General features: G+C 36.0%; 1 protein-coding gene and 1 long non-coding RNA gene across 5 annotated transcripts in view; one reads left to right on the top strand and one right to left on the bottom strand.

Moving 5' to 3' along the window:
* Positions 1-4,804: 4,804 nt before the first annotated feature.
* LOC118763854 overlaps positions 4,805-18,417 on the bottom strand; it is a 26,522-nt gene continuing 12,909 nt past the window's right edge. The window contains exons 2-3 of the long non-coding RNA XR_004999602.1: positions 13,513-13,520; positions 4,805-4,949 (exon numbers count right to left, since the gene is read on the bottom strand). This is a non-coding gene — a long non-coding RNA (uncharacterized LOC118763854). The remainder of the gene's footprint in view (positions 4,950-13,512; positions 13,521-18,417) is intronic.
* Positions 16,329-18,417, top strand: part of LOC115212735 (B-cell CLL/lymphoma 7 protein family member A) — a 38,122-nt gene continuing 36,033 nt past the window's right edge. For 2 of the 4 annotated variants that reach the window (XM_029781379.2, XM_029781380.2), the window contains exon 1: positions 16,329-16,667. In XM_029781379.2, coding sequence (XP_029637239.1) covers positions 16,576-16,667 — 92 coding nt within the window. In that variant the 5' untranslated portion in view covers positions 16,329-16,575. The remainder of the gene's footprint in view (positions 16,668-18,417) is intronic. The other 2 variants (XM_029781381.2, XM_029781378.2) reach the window with 1 other exon arrangement.

The raw sequence follows: 18,417 nt of genomic DNA, 5'->3' as shown, positions 1-18,417 counted from the left end.
CTTAGAGGTCCTACAAAGGCTATGGGCTCAAGTCCTTTTTTCATTAACTTATCCAATATTTATAAAATAATTTATAAAATAGTTAGGCATGTTTGAGGAAGATTTGGCTGCAGCTTCTGGCAAATGATCATATAAACTCTTTCTAACTTGTCATTGTTGTTGTTGATGTTGGTGATGGAACCTTATTATTATACATCTTGATCAATCACAGCTGGAGTAGAATGCTTTGCATAATGAAACACAACATAATGACTACTGTAGGAAGAGGTGGTATCTATTATACATCTTGATAGACTGTGCTGCTCCCCAACCACATGATTTCAGATTCAGTCCCACAATGTGGAAACTTAAGCTTTAATTAGAGCACTTATATATATACACAACCATATAGATATGAGGTGCAAGCATGGCTGTGTGATTAAGAAGTTTGCTTTCAATACAACACTTTAGGCAAGTGTCTTCTACTATAACCCCAAGCTGCTCAAAGCCTTGTGAATAATGTTGGCAGGTGAAAACTAAAAGAGCCCATCATGGGTGTGTGTTGTGCTCTACTAAAAGCATGATTAACAAGCAGTATGATGGTTGACACTTCAGCTGTGAAAACACGTGGCTTAGTGGTTAAGGTATTTGGCTCACGGTCATGATTTCAATTCCTGGTAGTACATTGTGTCCTTGAGCAAGACACTTTATTTCAATTGCTCATGTCCTCTCAAGGGTCAGTCTTGCCACATTCTGTGCCATGTTGAATCTCCCTGAGAACTACATTAAAGGTGTGGCTGCTTGTGGTATCTCTGTTTGGCAGGAAGTGCAAACAGCCGTAAAATAATGCCATAGTAACATATTCATTTAATGCATGCAAGCTTGGTAAAATGAGCATAATTGAATAAACAAATGACAAAAAATAAGATTTATTTTCATCAGTATATATAAAATTGTTTATTCATCTTACTTGTAAAGAATTCAAATCAATAAGATTTTACACCTCCACAAAAATTACTCAAAATTACTCCCTACAAATTTCAAAACACAACATACACAATGAGAAGAAAATATGTTTAATATTATTTCTTCATCTTTTGCAAGAAATGATTGTGGGGAGGGAAATATGAAAGATAACTCTAGACATATTCTATTTGCATTTAGCTTTATCAACAGAAGTACGCCATTGCTCAAAACTTGCCAAAATTTTAGCGAATGAATCATTAAGTAAGCAAAACAAAAGAAATATGTATTTGTTGCTTTAGGGAAAGAGAATTGTTTAGATATTAAATAATTCTATGACACAATCCGCATAATAAATATTAGCAAAGTGTATGTCTGCATATTTGACACTGGGAATATTCAAAAGCTAAAATAGGGCTAAGTAAGCAATGAGAGTAAAACATCATTAACTGATGATGACTAATATTGTTTCTTATTTTTTTTTCAGGGAACTGCTTCCTGCTTTTGTTTAGAAAAGTTATTATTTCAAAACCATTCTCCTTATATATATATATATGTATATATATTATGGAGATGTACTTGCATAACAAGTGATTTGATCTGAGATCGTGTGCTGAAATGAAAACAATTGCAGTGTGGAAGGTGTTTGTAAGCCATTTAAGAAACACACAAAAGCCGTTTGATTCACTTCAATATTTAAGTTTAATTTGTCAAAATATTTTCGTCGCTTTAAGACCGTGACCTGTTCACTGACAAAAATCCGTGCTGCATGGATTTTTGTTAGTGAAGAGGTCGCTGATTTTAGCGACGAAAATATTTTGACAAATTAAACTTAAATGTTGAAGTGAATCGAACGGCTTTTGTGTGTTTCTTAAATGGCTTACAAACATCTTCCACGCTGCAATTGTTTATGTATATATATGTATATATATGTGTGTGTATATACATATATAAAATAATAATAATAAAGGGTAAAATTAATTGATTAATTAATAATTAATAATTTTTACCAAGTAGTTCAGTTTTTAAAAGAACCATTATTGGTAAACTTATGCAAAGGTTCTATAATTATGAGTATAATTATAATTAGGGTTCAGCAAAATTTGCTTCACCACTGGAGATATCTTATGGTAGTAGATATCTTATAGTAGTTTAACTGCTATTTCTATAGTAGTAGATATCTTATAGTAGTTTAACTGCTATTTCTAAATTTTGGTATGTGGTGAAGCAAATTTTGCAGAACCCTAATTATAATTATACTCATAATTATAGAATTTATATATATATATATCATCATCATCATCATCATCATCATCATCATTATCATCATCATCGTTTATATGACTCCAAACATATATTCAAACTTTAAAAAATTATTTAGAAATTGCTATCAACAATTTTCTCTACCATTTTTATAAAAACAAGTGTTTTCACCATTTTCTTTTATCCTTATTTTTATTTCTGTATATATACACACACACACAGTAGAAGAGAGAGGCTTAAAATGACATGTGACAAAGTAATGAAGATTAATCTCAAGAAGCTGAGCCACACAGAGGAAATGATGAAGAACTGCAATAAGTAGTGATAAGCTATGCTGAACAAGTCCTGCCCACCCATGCTAGCATGGTAAAACAGATGTTAAAGTGGTAGATGAGATAGAAATTGAGATGTTTAATATATCTCCATTTGGGCATCTCACCCATTATGATCCTTTTTAAGTCCATATCTATTGCTCTTCTCTTTCCTATTCACTATACCATAATGCCTATGTAATGAAGAATGATATTGGGTTTGTCTGTTTGAATTCCCTCACCATCACCCCTTTATCACTCTACCTCACTTTCATTTTGCCACTTGTGCAGTAAGGGATAGTATTAGATCTGCCCACATTCAATTCTCTTTGCGGTCATCTATTTTTTTTACTGCTAGCAATCACTCTCTGTCCTCAATGTCACTATTTACTAACATCCATCATTCTCTCTTAGCACCACCCATCTCTATGGCTATCCATCACTCATTCTCTCTCACCATCACACATCATTATTGTTAGTCTTCAATCCTTCAACACACACACACGCACACAGATATGTACATGCATACACACACACACTCACTCACTCACAAACACACACACACACAAGCACTCACGCAATCACATACACACATATACACTCACATACTCACACAGAAACACATTCACACATATATATGCACACTTGTACCTACATATATACACCACTCATATATTTACTGTCAAGCTGTTAATGTTCAAACTGAACACGATAACCATGTCAATCTCACTAGTTTGAGCTTTTTAGCCCTTCCCCTCCTCTACCTAACATTAATGACACACCCATCTCTGTATGCCTTAAATCAAAGACATACAGTTATTAAGGCCAGGTTTGGCTCTGATTAAGTAGAATTATAATCAAAGGCATAATAGCAATGGTTATCTTAACTTTCTTTTCTTTACATGTTTAAATAGCTAAGTTTACATTATAAAACAAATCTCTTTTAAGACTGTAAAGCTGTGATTTGGAGACGATTTGGCTGCTATTTCTAGCAAACTGAATAATGACAATGCTGTGACTCTTCCATTAACCCAGAGACAGTGTTATGCAATGAGTGCACAAAGCTTTCCAGAGATAAATTATTTGTGTTCTTTTCAGAACTGCTGCACATGCAGTCGACTTGACTATCTAGGAACTGGTTTGATGGTAATGAATCTTGCATGCAAGATATACTCTGGAATCTGTACAACTTTTCCAAGAACTGGCGGATAAACAAAAATTATTTCATGATGTAGTGGCTCAGAGATGAAAGGAATATAGCATAGAAACAACCTCACAATATGTCATGAGAGAGAAAGTTAAGATTTGCTGACTCTTAAGATAAGAAGAGATTCTATTTTTGTATGAAGCTGACCTTTTTTACAAGACTTCCAAAGATGACAGAGGGGAAAGAACTCCTGACTCATGAGTTTCTTCAATAGGAAGTAGAATATCATGTTAGCTATAGACCAAATATCTGGTCAGAATGCTTGCAACAAAATGAACTCTGCTCAAGTAATAGTTTTAAAGTAGATGACTTTCTTCCATACAGCTTCTATCTTTCCAAATGCTCAGGAATGTTTCTTCACTATTTGCATGACAGATAAAATTTACAAATCTTCTGAACTTATCAAAATAGGAAATTTTACACAGCAAACACTGATTAAGTTTTACTTCAAAACAATAAAGAACCAGCTGAATTAATAGTGTTGGTATGTAGAGTCATTTGATGGGTACATGGTATGTTTTCCAAATAGGCCCACTTCTCTTCAGAATACAACAAAAAGTTAACTACTGACTCTCACTTTAAAAAAGATGTTGGCATCTACTTAATGTAGTGGCCACAGATCCATAATATAATTTCACACAAAGACATAAAGATGGCAAATAAGGAAAATGTGAAAAATGATATACGACAAGCGTGATCGTTACCAACATTGCTTCACTGGCACCTGTGCCAGTGGCACATGTAAAAAGATTCAAGCGAGGTCATTGCCAGTACCGCCTGATTGGCTCCCATGCTGGTGGCACATAAAAAGCATCCACTACACTCTCGGAGTGGTTGGTGTTAGGAAGAGCATCCAGCTGTAGAAACTCTGCCAGATCGAGATTGGAGCCTCGTGCAGCCGTCTGGTTCGCCAGCCCTCAGTCAAAATCGTCTAACCCATACTAGCATGGAAAGCAGACGTTAAATGATGGTGATGATGATGATGATGACTTGAGATGAAAATGAACTGGTAAGCAACGATTTATTCTCCATTATAAAATACAATGATTGCCATAATGAAATAAAATAAATATAACAGGTTACAACAAGGATGTGTGAGAGGCTTCGTGGTTAGGCTGGACTTTTGATCTTGTAGACATAGTTGACGTACTGCTTGGTGGTGTGTAGAGGCAGCCGTTGATCTGTTGGTTGTGTGGTGTTCATACAGCAACAATGTAGGCAGGTGTCTGGTAGAGGTGAAAATGGAGACTGGCTGGTGTCAGATACATCATTGTCAGAGACGTGTTGCGTGTGGTCAGTGGCATGTGCCAAAGACCTAGAGCAGTTGTGAACTGTCATTCTTATAGAGATCAGTAGGTTCCTAGAGCTGGTGATAAATTTCCCATGTAAGGAAAAAACAAACTGTTGCGCCAACACGATTGGACAGCTGGAAACCGACCAATACAAAGAAGTTCAGCTATTCACAAAGTCATGTGACCTGCTGGAATGAAAAGGCTTGTAGAGTCGATATCTGGGTATTTAAGCCTAAACAACCGTGACCCAAACAGCTCACACATAATGACATTGTAAATCACTTCTGCTATAGATACATGGATTAGAGAAAGCACCATGTGTGTGTGAGTATGTGTATGTTTGTTTGTGTGCGTGCATGTGTGTATGCGTGCGTGTGTGTGTGTGTGTTATACACATCCACTACATATGACTTTTAAGAAGAGCAAATTAGAAAGCATCTTTACATCGAAGAAATAACAGTCAAAAATTTCCACAGCCTGCCATCTAAAAGAACATAAAGAAGAAAATACACATTGAATAATGTAATCTTAAATACACTATGTGTAAATAAAGGATATGACTGTCACGGCTAAGAAGTTTTTGATCATATGTATGTTGGATCAGAACTGGCCAAGGCTAAACAATAATAACTTAGAAGAAAAAGAAATGTTAAAAAACTCTGAGAAATTTCCAAGATACTTAAATATTTTATGTGTACATAATAGTGAGAAAAGAATACATTCCGCCAAAAATATAATTCACGAAAAAAATAAAACTTCAAGTAGAATAGATTTTTCTAAAACAAAATCTGTAATATAAATTGCTTGTTAAATATGGCTGCCAAACATCACTAGTGTTAGAAAGAAAGATTGTGACCCGTTGCTCCTTCCATACTATCAACTAAATGTTCGGCTGCTTCAGAAGAAAGACAAAAAAATGTTTGATTTTTTTTTTTTTTGTGCTTTGCTCCAATAATTGATATAATATCTCTCTCACAATGGAAATATTTTTGATCAATGCTTATGCTTTTTACTTTCCAATTAATATTTTTTTACATTATTCCCTCTATTTTCTAACCTCCCTTAATGGCTATTGTAATGAAAGACTGTAAACGAATATGACCTTTTCAACATAGCCTGGCCTCTGTATTTTTATTATTATTTTCCTATCAGGAATGATATCAAAACTAAAAAAAAAAGGGGGAGGAAAAATCTTTTGATTTAAAATGTCTTTTTTTTATTATAGTGCTTTCACTTTTTTCTTCTTTTAAGATATTATTTATCTTAGCGCATCAGAGAAATTGGTGTAGTAAGTTAAAAAGAGTTGGATATAGGATTTGGAAATTAGAAGTATTTCTTCTGTTATTTTTTGTGATTTCAAGTTATGTATATGTAGGCATAGACTTACACATTTCCTTACATCAAATTAATGAAAGAAGATAAACAGGAAATGATGAGATTGATAAAAAGTAAGTGGGCCTTAAACCTATATCCTCAATTTAGTATTTCAACATATGCATGCATATGCATGTTTGCATATATATATATATATATATATATATATCGGTTAGTAGTTCATAAGTTACAAATGAAAGTACATCCAGTATAAGTAACAGACCAGGAATATTTTTTACATCACCAAAAAAATGTTACTGGCAAATTGTATGTAATTGGTCTGAATGTTACAGTTGGTTTCATGCCAAATATTGCCACTGATGGTAATATTCTGACCAGTTATATGTCTTTACTAGTAATATAATGTTCGATGACATAAAATATACGTACATACGTACATACATAGATGATGAATATAAATGAAAGTTAGTTGGTTGAGAGCTTTAACATGATAGGTGCAAGACGAGTGCACATACTAGGCTAGGTGGCACACAATGAGTAAAAGAACACTCATACACATATGTGTAGTGGTGGTAACTGAAGCAGTCAAAGAGTAAGTGATGTGAAAGACAGTGGTGATGGTGGTGGAGGTTAAGGCAGTGAAGTCATAGGTGTTGATGGTGGTGGCGTCAGAAGTCTGAATGGTGTGTGTATGGCAGATGTGGTGGTACTGATGTTTATCATGCAGCTTTGCAATAAATTGCAAGTCGACAAATTATATCATTGTTTTGATGAAAATTGTTCATTGCTTGAAAAATATTTTTCAAGTTTGATAAAATTCAATGCGCACTTAATGCAGGAAGTGTCATTGTTGGGTCCAAGACCTAAGGAAGAGCCCTCCACAGGAGCTAGCTCTCTCTTTATATATATATATATCTATATATATATACACAAGTGAGTGGACACATTTAGTGGAAGTTACATGTATTATTTAAAACAGTTTGATTCAGTTTCCCAAACAGAGCCTGGCTCCTTCAGGCTTCTGAAACCCAAATGGAGTAGCAAGGAAACCAAATCAAACTGTTTTAAATGTGCCCCAGAATGATCATAGCTTTAAAGTTGAAACAAGAGTTATATATAATATATATATATATATATATATATATCATCATCATCGTTTAACGTCCGCTTTCCATGCTAGCATGGGTTGGTCGGTTCAACTGGGGTCTGGGAAGCCTGAAGGCTGCACCAGGCCAGTCAGATCTGGCGGTGTTTCTACAGCTGGATGCCCTTCCTTTCGCCAACCACTCCGTGAGTGTAGTGGGTGCTTTTTATGTGCCACCAACACAGGTACCAGACGAGGCTGGCGAACATCCACGCTCGGATGGTGTTTTTTACGTGCCACCAGCACGGAGGCCAGGCGAGACTGGCATGGCCACGATTGGATGGTGTTTGTTACGTGCCACCAGCACGGAGGCCAGTCGATGCAGTGCTGGCTACGGCCACGTTCGGATTGTTCTCTTATGTGCCACCGGCACTGGTACCACAAACAACAAATTCCATTGATGTGGATCGATTTCATACATACATATATATGAGGCCTTCAGATCAACATTGAGAAGATAGGGGACATGCGATTGAACAACAGACAGGAAGACCCAGTGTGACTGCACCAGGAAGATATCAAGGACATCAATAGGTTTGTTTACCTGGGCAGTGTAGTCAGTAAAGATGGTGGGACAGATGAGGACATTAAATGCTGAATAAACAAATCCCAACATGCATTCAACACCTTGTGACCAATTGGGAGATCAACAGCCCTCTCACTCCAGAAGATCCAGATCTTCAACACATATGTTAAGTCAGATCTACTTTATGGCTCAGAAACATGGCAAGTGACCAAGACTAACACCCACAAGCTCCAGACATTTATCAACAGATGTCTCAGAAACATCCTTAACATCAGGTGGACAGAGGACATCTCCAATGAGCAGCTGTGAGACAGGACAAGACAAGCCCCAGTCGAGACAGATATCAAGAAACTAAAATGGGGATGGATAGGCCACACACTACAAAAGCTTGCACCAAATGTCACCAAGCAGGCCTTTGACTGGAATTCACAGGGGAAGCGAATAGTGGGCCAACCAAAACAGTCTTGGTACAGGAGAGTCGATGCAGAGGTGAGGACAGCCGGAATGGTGTGGGCCAAGCTGAAGAGGATTCCCCAGAACTGTGTCCGTTGGAAAAATGTTGTTGTGGCCCTTTGTTCCCTGAGGAATCAAGAGGCCTGGGAGAGAGAGACATATGTATGATAGGTACCTTTGCCTCTATCAGTAATATAAAAAAATATGTATATATATATATGTATATGTATATATGTATATATATATATATATATATATATATATATATATATATATATATAAAAGCACCATCCGTTCGTGGCTGTTTGCCAGCTCTGTCTGGCACCTGTGCGGGTGGCACGTAAAAAGCACCCACTACACTCACGGAGTGGTTGGCGTTAGGAAGGGCATCCAGCAGTAGAAACACTGCCAGATCTGACTGGGCCTGATGAAGCCTTCCGGCTTCACAGACCCCAGTTGAACCGTCCAACCCATGCTAGCATGGAAAACGGACGCTAAATGATGATGATGATGATGATATATAATATAAATTGAACATGGGCAATCATTGTATTCTTTCTTTTCTTGAGGTTTACAGCCAAACGGCTGGGTGGATTTGCATGAAAAATGGCACACATGTGGAGACAGGGGCATAGATTGGAATGCTTACTGAGAAAATCAGTTAAAACTTTTTCTAATGGCATTCTCCTGTTTGTTCCGCCATTAAAACAACCAATTACTCACACAGCTAGCATATACCATTTTGTTAGCAACAAGGGGAGTACAGGATGACATTCAGCCAAAATTTTCGCTATGCTGTCTCTCTTCTTTCACCTCCTTGTGGGATTAATAATCTTAATCTTTAGTTACAGTTTCTCATTCAAACTACATAATAGACAGATTTGTTGGATTAAGACAGTAGGGTGATTTTAGGGAGATTTGGCTGCTATTTCTACTAGCTCTAGCTACCATGTAGAGGTCTGAACTTAAATTTCATTTACATATTTGCATTTCAAAAATTTAACATAATCTTTTCCATAAATCAACTATTGTAAACACATACACACACGCAAGCATGCACACACACACACACACACACACACACACACACACACACACACACACACGTCCATTTCATATATCTTCTTTCAGTTTCTGCTCTCTGCAAATAAAATTTTTACAGATACAACTGCTTACAAAAATAGGGATTCATGTATAATTTCTTTCTATGTTCATAATTAAATCAATGTTTCAATGATTAGACAGGGGTCCAATAGAATAGCTCTCAGAAACAGACTGTACAATTTCGTTCTTCACAACTCCTGAAGCTGTTTTCTGACAAGAGGGTGAGGAGTCAGGAAATTTTCATACAGCTGGAGGCTCCAATCAAAACAGGGGACCTGAAATGATAAGGTTGAGAAACGCTGTCATAGATTATGCCACATCATCTAAACAGACCAGGTGAAACCAGGCTTATCTGCTAGTATATATATATATATATATATATATATATATATATATATGTATGTATATATTCAGATAGGTAGTTAGATAAATATTGGGTTGGCAACTAAGTACCTGCCGTCTTTTAAAATTTTGGAATTTATTGCGCTTTTAAATTTTGGAATCTATTTTTTTCGAGAATTCTATTTTGAATCATTTTTTAATCTATTTTTTTTTCTTGTTAATTTTAGTTCATTTTTGTTTATTTTCTGATCATTAAAATAGAATTTCAAGTTAAGAAAAACAAGCATTTTTGACACCTCTTTCTTTTTGCTTTTAATATGGCCGCAAAAGCTGCTTGCGACATTTGTGCTGTGTATGGAGAGGGTGCCATAGCTGAAACAACCACTTGTGATTGGTATGCCTAGTTCAAAAATGGAAATTTTGACCTCAAAGACACACTTCATTCTGGCCGTCCAGTTGAGCGATTAAACCAACAATGAAAAGTGATTAAACCAACTTTTGCATGAAAATTCTCATAAAATGACAAGGGAACTGGCAGAGAAAATGGAATGCTCCCACACTGCTATAGAGAAGCATTTTCACTTGATGGGAAAGGTTCAGAAGTATGGAGCATGGGTTCCACATGCTTTAAGTGACAACAACAAAAATCAGCGAGCCACAATCTCTGCTGGTTTGCTTGCTCGTCACTGTTCAACTCATGGACGCAAGTAACAATTTCTTTACCAAATTGTTACTGGCAATGAAAAATAGTGCCTGTACATCAATATGAAGCAGCATAGGGAATGGTTCAGCCCCAGTAAACAAGCGAAACCGCATGTGAAACAAGATCTTCATCCACATAAAACAATGTTGTGCATATGGTGGGACTGGGAAGGGATTATCCATTATGAATTGCTTGAACAGAACCAAACAGACAACGCGGAACTCTATGTTCAACAGATGGAATGACTCAACACGGCTATTCAAGAGAAAAGACCTTATCGGCAGCATGGAGTTCTTCTGTTGCACGACAATGCCCGCTCTCATATCACCAATATGGCCAAGGAAGCCATTCAAACGCTTGACTGGGAAGTGCTGCCACACCCGCCGTACTCTCCTGATTTGGCACTAATGGATTTCCACCTCTTTTGATTTCTTTCAAATGCTATGTGTGGAGTTTTGTTCAATACTGATGCAGAATTGAGAGCTTGGTTGGATCAATTTTTCAAGTCAAAATCGGGTGATTTCTACCAATGAGGTATTGAAAATCTTGTTGAACGTTGGGAAGAAGTTGTAAACAACAAGGGTGAATACATTATTGATTAATTAGTTGTTATTTTTTATCAAATCTTTTAAAAAATTTAAATTAAAAAAAACGGCGGGAACTTAGCTGCCAACGTAATATAGATAGATAGATAGATAGATATAGATGTATGTACACTTACATATATATCGAACGTGGTCAATGCCAGTGTCCCCTGCCTGGCTCCTGTGCCAGTGGTACGTAAAGAGCACCATCTGAACGTGGTCTATGCCAGGTCTGCCTGACTGGCTCCCATGCTGGTGGCATGTAAAAAGCACCATCCAAACATGGCTGATGCCAGTAACCCCTGACTGGCTTCTGTGCCAGTGGCACATAAAAAGCACCCACTATACTCTCAGAGTGGTTGACATTAGGAAGGGCATCCAGCTGTAGAAACGTTGCCAGATCAGATTGGAGCCTGGTGCAGCCACTGGCTCTCCAGACCTCAATCAAATCATCCAACTCATTCTAGTAGGCTGCATTTGTTACCAGCTGTTATGTCTAGAGTTTAGATGTGTAGTACACACTCATCAGATTTATTTTTGTTTTCACTGAATGCAGTGATACTCAAGCTCAAACCATGCAAAAGATTCAACAGGCCTTAGGCAACGATGTCATGAGCAAAACTCAGAGCAAAGTGTGGGACAACTCCTAAACACATGGCTGTGCCTCAGTGTCAGATTTTGTCCATTTGCTATTAGTTACTTTTGAAGTGTTCCTAGAACAGTCAGATGTTACTTTACCTGGAAAGAATACAGTTACTAATAAGAAGCACTGAAATGAATGCATGCAAGATTTCACAGCTCTAGCATCACTCTTTCATAGTCAGCCTATGAACTTTGCAGCCCACACTCATATTTATATGTATGCATATATGTGTGTGTATTTTTATCTCCTTGTTTTGATGTTACATAATAGTTATAAATGAGTGTCTCTGTCATTCATTTCTCATATTCTGTGAAGCAATGTCTGCCATGGAAAAATATTACCTTGCTTGGTGACAAGTGATGGGTGGTGACAGGAAGGACATGGAAAAGTGGATGATAAAATGATGATGATGATGATGATGATATATACAGTGGTGGACTGGGTCTAAAAATATTGGTTGCCAGGAGACTAAGGGGGCCCACCTGCAACTACAATGCTATAATTTAATTTTTTTTTTTTTTTGTTAAAAGTATTCTTTTCAACTGTCTACAAACGCAGCCAGGCTGAAATCATGCATTCTTCCAGGAGTGAATAAAAAATTCTCAAACTTAAGGTGACGGGCCCCTTAAATACTAACACGGGCCCCCATATATGGATTCTAATCGCAGAAGGACTCACTTACTATCAGGTAAGTTGGCAACCTGGCCAGTTCACCACTGGATATATATATATATATATATATATCATCATCACCATTTTAACATCCACAGATGTGTGATGCTTTCATCACACATCTGACATTCCAGTCAATGGATATAAGATAAAATAAGAACAACAATTATAAATGAGTGACAAATGAATATATAGTGCATGTGTTTATTTGGCACGGAAAAAAAAACAACATCTGTTTCAACACACGATTTCACATCAAGAATCTTGCAAAACAAATTTTTATATATATATATAGATAGATAGATAGATAGATTCAGATGAATATGGTACTTAAGTTGAGGCATCAGAATTTACTATGGTATTATCCATACAATTTAAAATAAGGTGATTAAAATCAAAATAAGCAAAAAGGATATCCAGAGGTAATGCAGTACATCAATTTAAAATGTAGAGCAATCTTCAGCTGCACAAAAACATAGAATTTAATTAAATTTGAAGGACACATTAGTATAATTTTACCTAAAATCTCCAAGAGAATAAGGAGATACTGTGATGTTGTTGGTAAAACATGTTCTTTGTCTCTCTCCATATACCCCACCTTTTACATACACACACATACATTCACACAGAGTTGAAACACTGATTTATTTTTTCAGCACACACTACCACGTATGACATCATCCTTTCCTTCCTTATTCATCTATCACCTCTTCCTTTCTCATTCATAAATACAAGAGTATTATTATAGTAGATTATATCGGTAACCATGAGAGCTATGAAAAAATACAAAGCCCAGCATCACCACCAGATCATTCTACACATCTGTGTAATTTTTTGTACAATTCTACCCAGCTGTTTGACCGTGAATCCCAAGACAAGAAAGAATCGCCCATCTCAAATATATATGCATATATATATTTATATATATATAAACACAATTATAAATAAGGGCAAAAATAATTTTCTTTGCCTATATGCTGAAAATAGACACTAAATTGTCTAACCACGTTAAATATTTCCACTATTATTATTACGCACGGAATTTCTATTTGGATATATTTAGGGTATCTATATGTATTCATGACATTGCTTTTCTGTGCGTATGTGTATTTCATTTATTTCCATTGTGTTCTTCGCTGATGAAGAAAAAATCCTTTGGATTAATATTGAAATCGGACCAATACAGAGATAACTAAATTTTTACAAATTTCTATTAGCTCATTTCAACACGTGTAATAATAATAGTAAAAATATTTAATGTGTTTAGACGATTTAGCATCTATTTTCAGCATATAGGCAAAGAAAATTTTTTCTTTTCCCTTATTTAATTGTGTTTATAATTTCGCCTTACAAGTTATTCTTCCATATGCTAGCGACTGATAAAACTTTTAACAATTTTATCCTTATATTATAAGTATATATATATATATATATATATATATACATACATGTGTGTGTGTGTGTGTAGGTTGTTAGAAGTCATGTACAGATTTTGTATATTAAGAAAAAGGAAGAAGACAGAATTTTGGATAATTCTTTATTTAGTGCTCTCATCCATTTATGCAGACTCTTCAGAATAAATTTTCTGAAGAGTCCCCATGAATGGATGAAAGCACTAAATAAAGAATTATCCAAAATTCTGACTGCCTCCTTTTCCTTTATATATATAATCATAATACACAAGTTCTCTAGTCACTTGCACACCTGTCATTTTAAACATTCTGCATCAGTAAGTATCCTCATCCACCCATATTATTAACAATTGCATTACTTTCCAAAGATTCTTGGTTTCTTTCTTACCTCTAGATTAAGCCTTCATATAACCACCACTCCTCAAGTAAGATGTTTCCCTCTGCTTGTTTTAGCTTCAAGCACAAAACTGCACACACACACACACCCAATCTCTCCTTCTTCATTGTCTACCACATTTTATGTAGACCTCCCAGTTTTCATAAACCCAGTCATCAAGCTGTGTGATTCAGAGCCAATTCTTCTCTTCATCTCAAACTCTACAGCCTTCTCTCCCAGTCAATTGAAACATAGTGTTATGTTTTATTCCCAATAAGAACAACCATGAATCAGATTATACAGCTATTCATTCCACCTTAAACCCTTTGCAGTCAGACATCATCCATGCACAGTCTCAACATCTCACAACTGAAATGCATTGCCTTTATGACTGGAGACCTCAAAAGTATTCTCCAAAGAAGATATAACATTTTTGTCTCTTGTAACTGCACAATTAAAATTGTTATTTATATCAAGGAAACATTCTTGCACTCCTCTCTACTCCTGATCAACACACAAATGAAACATTCATAATCCCTACAAATATTATCTGAAATCTCTAACACTGCATTATGAAAACTGATTCCTTTTCAGAACCAGAAAATACATTAGTTCTGATCAATTAGTAACTCTCAACAAACTTCAGATGTCACCTTTATTAATGTTTAGACAGAAGCATGACTGTATGGTTCAGGAGATTGCTTCTCAACCACGTGATCCCAGGTTCAATCCCACTGTGTGGCACATTGGGCAAGCGATTTCTACTGTAGCCTGGGGATGATCAAAGTCTCGTAATTGGATTTGGTAGAAGGGAACTGGAAAAACCTCTCGGTGTGTGTGTGTGTATGTGTGCATGTTCAAGTGTATCCTTGTTTTGACATCATATGTTGGTTTACAGCCATCACTGTCATACACTGTTATATACAGCCACAGACAATAAGTATCACTGTCATACGTGCAATGTTGTTCATTTTCAGTCTTCTATGAAAAGCATGTCTGGCAATGGGGAATACTACCAAATTCCATCTGACCCCTGTAAGCATAGAAGAAAGGACGTTAATTGATGGTGATGATGATGATGATGATGACGACGAAGACGGTGACAACAATGACGACGATGATGATGACAATGACAATGATGATGACGATGATGATGAGGATGATGATGATGACAATGACAATGATGATGACGACAATGATGATGATGATGATGATGATGATGACGATGACGACGACGACGATGATTATGATAATGATGATGATTTAGTACTGGTTAGAAAAGACCATAAGGTAGTATTATCTGCATAAGAGATTGCAGATGTGGGAGGGCAATTGAGCTATTGTCCAGTCTGACAACAAAAAAGTTGAAGTTCAAGACAGGTGAAATTCAAAGAAGTGGTGAAAGAATTGGAAGAAAACCCTTTGAGCAATCTATTGTAGGATGGGAAGGAAAGTGTTGGGGAACAAAAGGCATTTAAACCTTGACCGACCATCCAATTTCTTTGTATATCAGGGGCTAAACTGTTTTAATATATTCTTATTTAAATCTTACTGAGCGATTTAAGAGAGATGTGGCTACTAATTTTAGTCGTTCAAGTGATCACATAGACAGTCCCTCATTAATGAAGGAATTGTCTAGCCCTAATCAATATTATCAAAAGGGTTCCAGTCATGACCATCACCGTTATAGGACATTGCCTATCTAGGATTACATTATCCTCGGCGTCCCCACCCAATTTCAAGACGAGCAGAGTATTATTTGAGGGAGATTTAGCTGGCATATTTAGTAAGTTGAAAGACCGAGTAGAAGCTCATTCATTGGCTCGTCGGCGTATTTTTTGTATGAATGATCGAGTTGTTGTGTGTGTGTGTGTGTGTAAATGATGATGATGACGATGATGATGGTGATGATGATTTATATGTATATACACACACGCGATATACATTTATATATATATATATATATATAAATCAATATTTCGCAACACTGCTAGTCTTCCATAGTTGTCGACAGCAGCCGCTCCAGTCAATCATCCGGGCTTTACTCCGCCATAACACACCAACTCATCAGCTCAACTAACACTGAACTGGAAGGTCTTGTTATAGTAGTAATAGTAATAACAGCAGCAATAATACTATACAATCATCGTTATCGTATTATTTTTTTTTTTCCTGCCGGGGCAAGTAGGTATTTTTACAACAGCCGCTGCTTGCTTGCTTCGTTTCCAAAAGTCTTAACAAATACGTTTAGAGAGAAAGTGAAGAGATGTTGTCGCGGTCGATACGAGCCGAAACCCGTAGCCGGGCAAAGGAAGATATCAAACGTGTGATTAATGCCATTGATAAAGTTAGGAAATGGTAAGTTTTACTTTTGGATTTACAATCGACGGGTTTTTTTTTCAGGTACTTCATATTTTATTTATGTTTGTATTTCCCTCCTCCCCCAGTGCTTCTACCATTATCCATGATTCACTCTCCCTTTCACTCATATACATATATATATTTATTTATTATATATATATATTTATTTATTATTATATATATATATATATGTGTGTGTGTGTGCATCATCCGGTATATATCCCTTGTAAACCTTATATATATATATATATGTGCGTATTCTCTTCTCTTTCACTTCCCTCTTGTTATTATCTTAGCTTCGTTTGCTTTCTTTCTCTCTGCTCTAGTTATAATTTTCTCTTTTTCTTTGTTTATCTTTCCCCTTTTTCGTTCTTTCCATCTTCTTTCTACACATTGGAAGTGTGTCTCTGTCAGTCTTTCTGTAAGAATGACTGAGGAAAGAATACTCAGGGACGCCTGCTGTGTGAAAATTCCACAGTAATGTAGGCTCTAGCATATCTATAAATTTCTCTTTTACAGAGATCTCTTTATCTCCTTTCTCTCTCTCTCTCCACACACACATATATCCTGGCATATAAGAGTGTTACTTCTTTGTCTCTATATCTATTTTTTGCATATATATATATATATATATAATATGTAAAAAATATATACACACACACAAACATATATATATCTTTTATCTCTTTCCTTCTGTCACATGCAGTCTTACTCTTATCTCTCTATCTCTCTCCTCTCACTCCCTCTAATACCTTTTCTCTGACACTCCTACTCTCTCTTTCCATCTACCCCTCTCTCTATATGAATAGCTATAAGCAACCCCCTCCTACTCTCTCATTACTATTTCTCACCGACACACATACACACAACATATTTCACTATATACAAAATAAAAGTACCTCCACCCAACTCTCTATATATAAACATTGTTACCACATCCCATTCTACCTACCTAGGTAGGTAAGCGGGCTTGTTTTGTTGTGATAATCACTTATTCCACGTGTAGAAACTGTGCACTTTTATTTCGACAGCTTGGCTCTGACTTCAAAATGGCCAGCAAACAAAACGCATAATATATAATGTGTGTGTATGTATATATATATATATATATATATAATGTGTGTGTATATTGTATGTTTGTGATTTTTAACTTTAAGATCATTCTTTACTTGGTTTCTCGACTTGCTAGAATTAGCAATCAAATCTCTTTTATATCACACCCTATCCTTTCTGAAAAGAGAAGAAAGACATGTAACGTTGTGTCATAGATACACACAAAATAGATATCTTAATAAAATAAATGGAATGTTCACGGTTGGAATATCTCTGATCGTTGGTGTTTTGCTCAATAACGGTTAATCTGGGACTAAGTAACGACACCAAACGAATGAGGCTTTATGGGGTGTTCGACCTGTTTGAGATAGCAGCCATTTCTCCCTCAGTGCCGTCATAAAGAGGAAATAAACCATTAGGTAATGAGATTCTAAACATATCTAAACAAAAATAGGACAGAATGGTCACAACTGGAACGCCTTTGATCATAGGTTTTAGTTAGTGGTGGCCTAAGGAATAAGAAAAAAAATTATATATGTATGTATGTACGTATATGTAAGTTTGGTTTTAAAACCGAGAGAAAAAGAACTCAGTATATTATATTGAGTATATATATTTACGTTATTTTATTATTATTTTTTAATCTGAGAATGTTGCATGTTACCTTCTTCAAACTTTCAGTTTAGAAAGTGCT

The sequence above is a fragment of the Octopus sinensis genome, linkage group LG6 (genome assembly GCF_006345805.1).
Source record: "Octopus sinensis linkage group LG6, ASM634580v1, whole genome shotgun sequence".
Taxonomy (NCBI): Eukaryota; Metazoa; Mollusca; class Cephalopoda; order Octopoda; family Octopodidae; genus Octopus; species Octopus sinensis.
The sequence above is the reverse complement of the archived record's forward strand: the minus strand, read 5'-3'. Positions and strand labels throughout refer to the sequence as shown.